At 39.5% G+C, this 13,257-nt stretch overlaps 1 protein-coding gene and 1 long non-coding RNA gene across 5 annotated transcripts in view; one reads left to right on the top strand and one right to left on the bottom strand.

Moving 5' to 3' along the window:
* The window catches only part of grik5 (glutamate receptor, ionotropic, kainate 5), an 85,607-nt gene extending 79,543 nt beyond the window's left edge, over positions 1-6,064 (top strand). For all 3 annotated transcript variants that reach the window (XM_071470808.1, XM_071470806.1, XM_071470807.1), the window contains one exon: positions 808-6,064. In XM_071470808.1, the coding sequence (XP_071326909.1) occupies positions 808-1,434 (627 nt within the window). In that variant the 3' untranslated portion in view covers positions 1,435-6,064. The remainder of the gene's footprint in view (positions 1-807) is intronic.
* Positions 6,065-6,991: 927 nt separating this feature from the next.
* Positions 6,992-11,098, bottom strand: LOC139613871 (uncharacterized). Of its 2 annotated transcripts, XR_011686835.1 has the most exons (6): positions 10,484-11,098; positions 9,824-10,165; positions 8,665-8,773; positions 8,266-8,300; positions 8,123-8,161; positions 6,992-7,973 (listed from the first exon to the last, which is right to left on the bottom strand). It is a non-coding gene; the product is annotated as an uncharacterized lncRNA (long non-coding RNA). The 2 variants fall into 2 exon arrangements; XR_011686836.1 differs by lacking the exons at positions 9,824-10,165; positions 10,484-11,098 and adding an exon at positions 9,110-9,416.
* Positions 11,099-13,257: the final 2,159 nt, after the last annotated feature.

Genomic DNA, 13,257 nt, shown 5'->3' with positions numbered 1-13,257 from the left:
TTACATGCCTCACATGTACGCTGGTATTCTTCGTTTCCATTCTTGGATTACTTCTACCCATCTCACTGTGCGTCTCCCTCTCTCTCAAACACACATACCTCCTGTCATTCGGCCATCAGTGTCTGTTCTCCGATAATGAGTACTGTTTCTGTCTATGTGAGCACACGATGTTTTATTATGATTTCAGTGAGAATGCTGTTTGTCTGTGGTGAACATGTTGTAGCATTTTATTCATCATGTGTGCAAATTACAGTATTCATGCTGTCGGAATGATTAAAAAGATTTATGGGTGTGTGTGTGCAGTGTGAGTGTGCCTTTGTATATGTGCACCTGAGTTTGCAGGCCTGCCTGTCTGTTCATAGTGCATAGTGCCATAATGAAGTGCCCATAAACTAAACAACATTTTGGTGTTTTGTGTGTTTGGATTGTAATAACTCTCTCTGCTCCTTGGATATTCTCCCATCTCTATCCATCTCCACATCCTTCCCCATCACCTCCTCACTTTTGTTTTCAAACCATCCCTCAATTTGTTGATCTCTGTGCCTTCGCTTCTCCTGCGACTCTTTCGTTTACCATGCCTTACTGTGTGTGTTTTCCGCCTTGTTCCCTTTTTTTGTTTTTTTGCTTTTCCTTTCAATTTTTTTTTTGTTTTCCCTCTGCTCTCTTATTTATGTACTGCCTTACCACTGTCTTGTTCTGCTGCCCGCCTACTTTGTGTCTGTGGCACCCCTCCTACCTCTGCCTCCCTTCCTTCCCTTTTCCTTCCCGTCCGTCTTTCCTTCTTTCCTCCCTCCTCTTCTTCTGCAGGTGTCTGTCTGTCAGGAGATGATCACAGAGTTCCGAAACGCCGTCTCCTGTAAGAAGAGCTCCCGTATGCGCCGTCGGCGGCCCCTCAGCAGCTCAGCCGCCCTGCGCCACCCCACACGCATAGCTCTGGGGGCCCCTCGGCCCCTGCGTCTGGTGCGGGAGATGCGCCTTAGCAACGGCAAGCTCTACAGTGGAGCTGGCCCCCTGACAGGTGGAGCTGGAGGTGGAGTGGGGGGCACAGGGCCTTCAGATTTGGGCCCTGGACCACAACGGATCCTAGACGATCCGCTGGGAGCCAACACCACCCCTCCTCCACCAGCCCCCACCCCTGTGATGCTGCCCGCCCGCAGCTGCACCCACGTGAGGATCTGCCAGGAGTGCCGGAGGATCCAGAACCTGAGATCAGGCAGTAGTATAGGATCAACCTCAACAAGAATACCACCTTCATCAGCACCCCTGCCCAGGCTACCCCCACCCCCACCCCCATCCTCATCCAACACAGACAGTGAGGGCGGAGGGGGGCCCAGTCCAAGGCGGCTACATCACAGCCCCACACCTCATACCCCCCGACCCATTCCACCTCCACAGAGCAGCAACACCACAGACCTACTGGTGGACCAGGCCTGAGACCAGAAGCAGTGGGTGGGGTGAGAGGGCTGCAGGTAGCCAATGATGTGACTGAGGGACATTTGTGCTGCTGAGAGAAACACTGCTCGTTTTCCACAGGTGAAATTCATCAGAGAACAAAAGAAGGAGAGATGGAGGGGGAAAAAAGTTGAACTCCATGAGGTCACCCAATGGAAAATGAAACAACCTTTAAAAGGAGAATAAACAACTGGACCCATTACTCCAGTTGAGCTTGAGGCATACAAATACAGAACTGGCTACAAGCACACAGTGAGATGGTGATCAGTTAAAGCTTCTGTAATCAACTCTGAAGAACAGTTCAGTTTGGAGAAATGTGGGCGGAAACGTACATGGCCAGATGATGGTTTCCATTGGCTTCCTTTTTCTCTCCTTACTCCCCTCTCTCTTCACCTTTAGATTTGAGGGCGCTGGTTTTCTTCCACAGACACTTCCCTGGAAGCTAACTACCCCTCTAGTAAAATGAAGCCTTGTGTTGGAGGACATACCGTATCCGTATGTGATTTAAAACCGCAACTAAAAGACTTCCAGAGAATTATTTCCTGTTTTTTTTTTTTCTTTTATTGTCTTTATTGTTTTGTTACCATTGTTCTAAGTGGGAATTACAGAGTTAAATAAAGACTATGTGTGACAATATGGTGGATTATAACATACTAAAAAACTTGACTACGGCTAATTGTGCTCAAGAGTTTTGTGTCCCTCCCTGTGCCCCATAGCTGCTTTTTGGGTGGTACCAGGGAAGGTGGGTAAAACGACTTCAAGATAACAATGCAAACAATAGCAGAGGAAACTGTTGGCCTGCCTTTCTTTACACTGTGTGTGTGTGTGTGTGTATGTAAAAAATTGTGCTTCCTGTTAGTCTGTCTGTAACTACTCACGGTGAGGAGAACCATGTACCCGGCAACAGCACTCTTCTACTAATGTTAGATAATCAGACAGCCACAAAAAAGGGAGAGAGGAAGAGAGAGGGAGCAAGGGCTTTGAAATGTGAAATTAATGTCCCTCGTTATCCTGGGTAATGCTTGCCAAGCCTTTACTTCTTTTTCACCTCTGTTCACACAGCGTAGAAGAGATAGAGCGAGGGGGCGAGGCAGAGCCAGAGCGGAAAGATAGAAAGGAACAGAGAGAGAGATGATAGAAAGAGTGTAAGGACAGTATAGGATTTGAATGAGAAATCCCTAACTGAACTACTTCCATTATTAGATCTCTCCTGATCTGTTAATTCTGGGCATCTTTTAAGGGGCTTGTTAATGCGCCAGCAGGCTGTAGCTGCAGCTTCTTCCGTCCTCTCTGTTTAACCGACAGACTTGGCTATACACAGTAGAGGCTCCTGCCAGAGTGATAGACTCAACACAGCCTTGTCAATACTGTGTCAAGCTTTTGATCGCCTAATTACTCCCCTTGGTGGCTGGGGACTCATTCAGGAGGTGGTTGAACACAGGAAAACATGCTGATAAATAGATTTAGAAGAAATACATGTTTTTCACTCCGGCTGGGTAGAGAATCTGGTCTCTTATAATTGTTATGTTGTTAATGTTACAGCCCTACTCTTGTGTGTACGTGCAACTAAAATAACCCAAACACTAGAGTATATTAGCTACAGTGCTTAGAGGAATATACTGGTGGATTTGCATGTTGAGCCATTTAACTTTCAATCTGTGTACACTTGACATTACTGCTGATGATTATTCAAACCCTTCTATAGATTACTAAACTCCCAAGGAGCCTCTGCTTTCGTACCAAGTCATTTTGGTATGATAATCATGTTTCACAGACTTGCATTAGATACCTGATCCAGTACTGTGAATGTTTAATAATAAGTTATTTCTTATTATTACAAAGCAAACGATGAATTGATCTGACTAATAAGTAGCTGAAGCCTGATATAGCTTGTTCTGCTGTGCCATAAACCTGTGTTGTTGTCCAAATCTCTCTCAGACACACATTAAACAGCCACACCATTGCATAGGGTGACATGTTCATTCATTACCATCTATATAAACACTGTTTGCTTTGAGTCAGTCCCAAATACCCAAATTTCATCCTGTTACCGTATTTACACACACGCATATTAATCCACAGCTGAAAATAGTCCCAAACAAATGCACCGTTTACTCCTGTTTAAGTAATGTTTGCTAAAAACTACAGAACCCAGCTGTTTTAGGAATTTACTCTATACATTTAAACTATATGTCATATAGTTGTCAAGTCTGGTGAGAACAAATGGCTGGGGAAGTTGGAGGTATTGAGAGATGGACTAATGCATTGTTGGTTTCGGTCATGACAGTAAGGCACATATCAGAAATTATTGGTTACTGCAGCATGAATTCCCTTTAGTTTCCTCTAAATCAATCAAAAGTGTATGATCTTTGTGTTTTCTGTTGTGTGCCACCTTTGTGAAAGTGTCTCTGCAGAAGCAAATCCAGCTCTGTCAAACTGTTCATTCAGTGTTTTCATTACTTCATACTGAACATAGACATAGTATCTATCCCAGAATCACATGTGACATCATTATCATGTACTGCATTAGCATTTTCTGCAGGTCATTGACTCATCACTGTCTCAGTGTTTAATAATTCTGTTGCCCAGTCAGTTCCCAAAATATTCCCTGGTTAGTGACTCACTTACTTACCGGATAAGGGGGTGATTTAGTACACACCCTTGCTTATAGTTAATGTACTTACATTAGTTACAAAAAGCTTTTCCGGTTGGTGCGTTGAAGGAAATACTTATATCCAAGATTTGAGAGTTGGCTGATGCAAGATATTACCAAATTCCCATTATCCCATTCATATTTTCTAGTTCTTACATAGTTTGATTTCCTGACAGCAGAGATTTTGAATATCATTCTTTTCAGCTGCTGATGCTCAGTTCTCAAAAGTCAGTGTTCCCTGCTTGCTGAGTGCCTCAATAACATTTTTGTTTTCTCTTTTCTGCCCCTGATTTGGAATGACAGTTTGTGCCACAATCCTTGTGTCTCATAACGTCTAGACAGCCTGAGCCTCCTCCATTTTTGTTTAGAGATACCAGCAGTTTTTTTTTTTACCTGTGACTGAGGCTTCATGCTATCATCTCAGATCGACTCAAACTGCAGGAGTCACTAGTGCAGCAACAAGGACATGGTCCCTGATCTATATTCAGCAGTACTGCAAAGTGTGTGAGTTAACATGCAAAACCACCAATACAGCCCTTTACAAATCCCTTGAAAAATGCTGGCATTGTTGTCTAGGCTAACACTGCATTGCTGTATAAAATTATGCATTTTGCAGTGAAGCTGATTTCTTGACACTCTTGTGTTCCCGATGATGAATGATAACATTGTTTTGCACACATTATGCTGTTTCCCTGAACGACGAGTGTCAGCAGAAGCAGGCCTGGATTTGATGCTTTTGTTACTCTGTTCTGTTTCTGCCTTTGTGTCCAGAATGCTGACAAGACAACATGAACTGTCTTCACAAGCTGCCACAGTACACGCACAGGCACACACACACAAACTTGTTTCACTATCCCTGTGGGGGACACTCATTGACATGATGTATTCCCTAGCACCTTCCATCACAACTAAATGCCTAATCCTAACCCAAACATAAACGTATCTGTAACATGAACCTTAACATCAAGTCTTAACCCTCGACAAGCAGTCTCTACCTATTGGTACCCATATTTTTCTCCTCATGGGAGGACACAAGACCACATGGGTTGGTGTGTATCAGGTTTAAGTGTCCACCGGGATATAAAAATAAGCCCCCCCCACACACGTGCACACATAGTTATAGGTCCCTTTTTGGGACCTTACAGGGACTTTGCATTCATAAACCTGGGGATTTACTCAAATCATAACCACTACTCACCTAAATCTGGCCCTTACCTTCACCATACTACTTAACTGACCCAAAAATCAGCTTAACTTAGCTGTCCCCAGTTAACTGGACTTTCATTTGAAACCTGTCCTCAAAAGAAGCCTATGACAGACAAACACACAAACACACAACACACACATACTCACAAACAGAAAAGCACCCATCCTCAACATCTTCATGTCTGATTCCCTTGTTATCTAAAGACTAAGACCGGTTGTTTTTGTTGTTTTCAAATTTGTCGTCAGTGTCTCTTTTTTATCCTCTTTGGTTTGTTCTGTACATGAATTCACAAAATTTGATATGTGACAGCACTATTAACAGCTTAAAACCATCAGCTGAAAGCATTTGTTAGCTGCAGAGCGTTACTGTGGAGAGGCAAGGGCGGGTACAATCCCCAACTCTAGTATGAATATCAAAGGGAAGGGAGGGTCACAAAACAAATTCAGACGGGGTGTCTGAGCGGTCACTCAACAAAACGAACCTTTTCATTTACTTTTATGTTCTTTTCTTTGATATTTTTTCATATTTCTATACTAGTGCTAAATGGATTATTAAAACTGATGATGAATATTATGATTAAATTGTTGTTATTATTCCTATTGAAGAGCGAGGGGTTCTATAGTGTGCTTGTGGGTGAAGGGTGTGCGATGGCTTCGGGATTAAGGTGCAATGATGTTCTTTAGAGAGATCGCCTGGTTGTTCAAACCTATAGACACACAAACTTCTTTTGGAATAAAAATATTCAAACTGTTCTATAGTGAAATGTGTCTTTACTTTTATCTGGAAAGTCCCCTGACATGTGGCACAATTCCCCTATTACACACTGCCTTTTTGTAATGGGTCACAAGCCAAATGTTTGGAACCACTTTTTAATTTTTTTAACTATACATTGTATTTTAGGTTAATCACATGGTTTTTTGTTTTTACTTTAATATGAACTCTTAATCTGAAAAGTAACCACAATTGTCAGATAAATGTAGTGCAGTAAAAAAGACAATATTTCCTTCTGAAATGAAGTGGAGTAGAAGTGTAAAGCAGCATAAAATATAAATACTTAAGCAAACTACTACCGTAGTGGTACTGTGAAATTGTATTTAGGTACAGTAATTAAATAAATTGTCATAGTTACATTCCAGCACTGTGCAATGCACTACCCTCAAACTGCAATTTCCTGTCATGACAGAATTCTGCAGAACAGAAAATTGAGAAACTACAGGTTAGGTAAGATCTGTGAAAATGCAGAAACTTTATTTAACAGTTATCACTAACAAAAAGTACTGTTTTAAAGCAAATGTAGACATAGTTTACACAGGAAAGTTTCTCAAAAGAATTACTGATTGTAAACAAATCTTGAGCACCAACTTTCAGTATAAACCAAATGTAAGAGCACAACAGAAATAAATATGAGCCCTTAAATTAGTATATACACCTAAAAAACATATTTTCCAACGTGTCCTGACAACACAGAGTAATTGTAATCACATTTTTTATGCACAGAATTTCAATAAAAAATAAATTAAACACAGCAATATAAAAACGAGAAATGATACTGGAAAAATACTTCAACACAGCAAACACCTGATGATCATTGATGGTTTACATGTTTACAGCAACTTTTCAAGAATGAAATGAGGACTGTGACATTAACATGACAGACACAACATAGAAAGAACACTTGGTAGGATAAAAGATTAATCTTTAATAGAATCTATGTCACAGGAATAATTACAACACTGTATCATGATATTCAATCTTTGTCTGGTTTAAAGCTGCTGTAGGTAAGTTTGAGGAAATAGGCAGCATTAGGGAAGTACAGCCCTTTGTTAACTTACCATTGGTACTGTTATCGGCTGCATTTTGAAATATGATGTAGTTCATCTTGGATGCTAAAATTGGTCGCACAGTTGAAATATGATATTTGTTGCTGCCGGTTTGTATGAAGTTAAAGGTCAATTCATATGAGATGGACAGTTTAACAAAAATGCTGCCTATTTGCACTTTGGGATTCTTACAGATATAAGAGATATAACATAACATTTCAACGAACACTGGCATACACAGAAATGTTGCGGTAAATATACTCGCAAGAACACCAAATGTGTATTAATCTGCAGCTGGAAATACTTCTCCAACAAATGTACACTTTACTCTTGTTTGAGGTACCTTAGCTAAAAACTATAGTTGCCCTGCTGAAATGAATGACATAATGATGAATAACATCAAACTATTTGTTAATCATTTCTATAGATCTACTTGTTCGACTAAGAGCCACAGACAGAGAGGGGAAGTCAGAAAGTATTGAGAGTTTGACTAATGCTCTGTTGATGCTGGTTTTTTCATACAATTTGTTGACAGTATGAAAAATAGAGAACAACACCAGCCTTTAAGAATGAGACGATTTATTGACAGCTGTAAGGATGTGATGACTTTTGAATTTTACTAAAGATACTATTAAATACAACTTGCATACAGCAACTTTGAACATGTTTTTTTTAACCACTTGACTGCACATCTCTCTCTCTCTATTCTGGGTTGCCAGTGCTTATCCATCACCTTGGAGTTCATGTGACATCTTCAGCATGGATGGTCTCTGTGTTTCTCATTGGAAGAAACTGTAGCATCTCTGGGAGGTTTGAACTTGACGCCGGAGTAGATCAGACCCTATGAGGAGGAAGAGACTTCAGAGGTACGTTTTACCATCACTGTTCTCATCAAGTTGTTTTGATGCATTCAAAGCAACAGAAGAGTCAAACTAAGCAATGTTTTTGAACTACAATTTAAAGCTCTAACCTCAAACTAACTGAGCTCACCTTGTCTCTTTCACTCACACATAACCGGACCAGCTGTGTCTGAAAGACAGAACAGCTTTAGTAAGGGGAACTGAAACAAACACAGGATATAAATAATATTGAGCTTTTTAGAAATAAAGAGAGGAGGATTTTTTTTCCCTCACCAGTGCAGACACGGTGCTTGACTGAAGAATCACGTCTGAGTAAAGAAAACACCTTGTTATGATTAGTTTTTTGCACTTGACTACATGATTTCAGGAGTGGATTTTCTCCCAATTCATACGGACTCTTTAAAGCGCAGTATGTGCTGTAATAACCCAATAAATCATGGATAAAAATGCTTAATCTGGCATCTGCAGTGATACTGTAGAGGATAAAGTTTAAGATTTTGATCAGAAATGTTCAGCAAATGCAGGATAAATACTGATATCTTCTCAGTATCTTCGCAGTAATATCTCATGACGTGTCCCTCTCTGTCATGGAAGGACTTTATTGTTCAACAGCTCAACTACTCCTACACAAAATGCAAATCTGACACACACAGCTAGTATAGTTAGAAACACCTTATTCTGATGATAATGACGTAAGTTGTGGCTGCCATGGTCACTATTATCAGAACAAACATGGCCGTAGCAATCATCCTTGGTAATATCTGCATCTGCTCTGTCTGTTCTGGGAGAGGAAACAGGTGTTATCTTCAGTAATGTTAAGTGAAATTGATATAAATATTAAGTTCACAGTGTTGACATTGCCCTGATAACTAGTGATAAATTTAGATACTTGCTGTATTTGTGAGGCACAATAAATGTAGATTCAATTGTAAATGGCAAAATGGAGACACATGGCTACAAGGTAAGGGTATTTCAAGCTCCACTTTTGAATATATGAAGAACAGACTCATGTTATTTACCACTCAGGGTCATACTCATTTAGAAAATTTTCTGCACTTCACGTTAAGATGGCCAGTTTATGTAAAAATACTTCACATACCTTGAACAACATACTCACCTTGGACTACAAGTTTGCTTGTTCTTTCAAATGAACCAAGAAGGAAGGTTGCAATGGTGCACCTGTACAACCCCGCATCTCTCATTTCAACATCTTTAATTATCAGTGATTGTTCAGCAATATCCAGCCTCCCCTTCAGAGGAGAATCAGGAATATTCACTCCAAACTGGCTACTAGAAACAAAAATGGTGATTGGCTCTCTCTCTGGTTGCAGGAGTTCCCACTGAATCTGTGTAATACTGGCATTTTTTGGTATTTGGCTGAACGGGCATGGCAGGGTGACATCATGCCTGAGGTATCCAGTCATTTCAGGTGCCTTCAGAACTGTAAAACACAAGATGATATGATAGCAGAAGGAAGAATGAAATAGAAAAATTAATATAAAACCGTGCTGCTTTAGCTGTCTACTTAGCACTTTATCATTTAACAAAAGTAACTCAAAGACTACCTATTGGATTCTTATTATCATTTTTTTCCTTTTTTTTTTTAGGAATGACTCAAATTTAATTGTTTCAGATTCAGAGTTGAAAAGTTCAAAACAAGCTGTGCAGTCCAGGAGGTATAAAAACTATATTTGTGAATACATTCTTTTTATTCAAGAAAAACAGACCCAGGTTATTTACCATTCAATGTAATATATGGGTCATTCTTATTTTGAAATTTTTCTACACGTCATGTTAAAATGGCTAGCTTATGCAAAAATGCGTGCCATGCCTTGGACTACAAGTTTGGTTGTTCCTTCAAATGAACCAAGAGGGAAGGTTGCAATGGTGCACCTGTACAACCCCGCATCTCTCATTTCAACATCTTTAATTATCAGTGATTGTTCAGCAATATCCAGTCTCCCCTTCAGAGGAGAATCAAAAATATTCACTCCAAACTGGCCACTAGAAACAAAAATGGTGATTGGCTCTCCCTCTGGTTGCAGAAGATCCCACGAAACCTGTGTAATACTGGCATTTCCTGATCCTTGGACGAACTGGCATGGTAGGGTGACATCATGTCCGAGGTATCCAGTCACTTCAGGCTGGACATTGACTCGATGGGTCTCCAGAACTGCAAAATATAAGTTGATATGATGGGAAGAAGAAGGAAGAAGAAGAAAATGGAAAAATAAATATAAAACCATGCTGCTTTAGCTGCCTACTTTATCCTTCATCATTCAACAAAAGTAATTCAAAGACAACCTTTGGGGCTCTTATTATTATTATTATTATTTCAGTAATTACAATTATTTAATTGCTATTAAATTCAATTTCTATTAAATTATCTTGTATCAGATTCAAAGTTGAATTGACATAGGGCCTACTACCATTGACATACTACCTATATGTTTCACTGCTTTCAAAAAATGGCCAAAACATTTGGTCTTACCTGGTAAAGTAAAGTAAATCAGCTTCAGCATTAGAAGAAGTGATTGGCTGCAAGTTTTCATCGTGCAACTACAAGGGGTGGACAAAATAACAGATAAACATCCAGACCAATAAACTAGCTTGTTGCAAATCATACTAATTTAAAATTAGCGGTTTTAAGTCAAAAAATCACCATATGAATGAGTTTTCAAGACAATATAAACTTACATATTTACAAGGGTTGCAATGTGGCACTATCAAATATTACTCCGATGCCAAAAAAAAAAAGATCTCAAAAAAGATCAAGTTGAAATTGTTCAACTGTTGTCCGAACACTTTTAGGTGTATGATTTGTTCATTTGTTCCTCAAACCTCTAGCTTCACCACGTGATCTAACACCAAGTTTCCTCATATTTTTAAAGTGTCACAAAAAGTGTGAGACAGAAAATGGATAGAGTCAAAAAAAATAAAATAAAAATCAAATTGACCAAGGTAGAACTTGCAGGGCTGCAACAGGAGGCTTCTCTCATCTCACACTAGTTCTTACTGGAGAGAGAAAAACCCTACTCCAGTTTTTAGTTTTCATTGTTTATTTTCTCTCAGCGGTTGCCGTGATTGCTGATGGTAATGTTGTAAGCCCCAGTGGAACAGCGACCTCATGTGGTCAAGTGATGATAGTAGTAGTGAAACATTAGTTGAACTACTTGAATGCCTTCTTTCAATTACCGTAATAGCATTCATTGACCAAATTACTACCTGAAAATATTCTAAAAGCACTGCTGAGCGTTCTGAGATACTGACACCAGTTGTGGACATGATCTTTTATTTATTTATTTTTTTTCGCCAAAACTAAACCTCCTGTAAAGACTCTACAAACAGACTAGGACATTCACAAACAAACTGCAGGCAGCCTGTGTTACCAGAAGGAACACCATTAAAAATATTCTATCATCACCCTCTCTCCACAGAAGAGGGGAAAAAAGAACTGTACTCAAGCTCATTCTGTTGGAGCTGACCCTAAAAAGAAATTGGCCTACAATATACTAAAATATTTTATTGCAGATATGTTTTTTTTCTTCTTTTTTTTTTTTTTTTACAAGGTGAGTCTACAATGTAAATAGTTGAAATAGCTCCATATATAGTACTTTAATCATGTTTGCAATTAAACAGAAAATATATTAGCATTTCTTTATTTGTAATTTGAGAATGCACACTCAGCAAGCTGCAGATCAGAGAGCCCGGATACATGTTCATCAAATTTAAATGTTGCACAGCTCGTCTCCAAATTAACCATAGTTAATCCCCAAACATTTCCAGCTATCTTGCCTTTATCAGGATGTTGTTTCCTAAACTCTAAATTATGGGTGGAGTTCATTTCCTTGAGATTTCATAGAAAGGCTCTTGTAGAATGTACTGCCTGAAAAGCAGGACATCAGAGGAAAGAGAGAGGGTCAAGATTTGTAAATCTAGTGGTGTAGTTTTGTGAAGGAGCTCCTCTCTGTCACCATGAAGAAAGAGGAGTGTTCAAGGCTCTAAAATGAGAAGAGTAGGGCAAACAGATGCCCTTAAAAAGATGAAACTATTGTAATGAATTAAACATTTGAATTTGATGAATTTAACATGCCAGTGGCACGAATCTAAGTTCCTGTCAAGCTCAGAGAAGCAGAAGTACTAACTTCTCATTTTTTGTAAATAACACTAAGGAAAGCTGATTTCATACATTTCATTTCATACTTAAAAAAACACCCTGTATGCATATGGTGCAACCCAGTTTTTACTTTACTTGCTTGTTAGTATCATGGATGGACTTCTGAACAGTGTGCCTACCAGGTACAAGTCCAGGGGGACCTGGATCAGGAGGAGAAATCAGGAATAGCCTGGGCGGGGCTGCAGAGGGAACAGGAGAGGGGAAGGACAAAAAGCACCAGGAACCCATGTTGCCATAACATAATGTTATCATTAAATGTGAGTCTTAGCACACTGTAATTTATTTTACAAATGTCCCCCCTTTCTTCAAAACTGTTCCTGAGCCCCTGCCCCCCTCCCCCATTCAAATGTTTCTAAACTAGTTTTTAACATAGTGGCAGTAAGCTTTGAAAACTGAACTTGAGTAATGCTAATATTTGTGTGTGAAAAGAATTTGTTTTATATTTACTCCTGGAAATAAATGTACTGATATCTTCTCTTCTGTGCCTCATTCTTGAATCCGTTGATCTGTTTCTGTCCACACAGTCCAGTCTCTTCACCAACATCTCAAATATTTTGAAGGTGTTGTTGTCATGGTCTGGCCTCTGAGTGAGTTTTTGGGGCTATTTCCTGTTTTATTTTGAAATTACTTCCTTAGGTCTATTGATTTTATCTTTTTCTTTCCTGCCTGTACTTCAGTTTTTCACCATCTGCTTGTAAGTCAGTTTTGTGTATTGAATTACCTTCTTTGCACCTATACAAGCCTTTCTCACTGAAATCCTTCAACTCTAACAGCTAGCAAGTGTTAAGAGCTGCCAGGGCAAACTTTTTATGTAAAATTGTAGTGCTTCCTCATTGTTTGTCCTCAGGGACTGATTTCTTCACAACATAGCACGTGAATGGGTGTTCCAGTGGCTCCTTCGCAATAACACAGCAGTGACACGTGTCTCTGCTTTATGAGTGAAACATTTTCTGTGTTTATTTCATCTCATGTAATATGAGTAAGATGCCTGCAGATATGGAAAGCCTGTTACAATGCACTTCCATCACACAGTGTTTGTCTTATCTTCCTCATCTACTTCCTGTCATGAAAGAACTCTTTGAAAGAGA

This window comes from Trachinotus anak, unplaced genomic scaffold (genome assembly GCF_046630095.1).
Source record: "Trachinotus anak isolate AG129_WGS33_773 ecotype Australia unplaced genomic scaffold, CSIRO_AGI_Tana_v1 ptg000032l, whole genome shotgun sequence".
NCBI classification, from domain to species: Eukaryota; Metazoa; Chordata; class Actinopteri; order Carangiformes; family Carangidae; genus Trachinotus; species Trachinotus anak.
The sequence above is the reverse complement of the archived record's forward strand: the minus strand, read 5'-3'. Positions and strand labels throughout refer to the sequence as shown.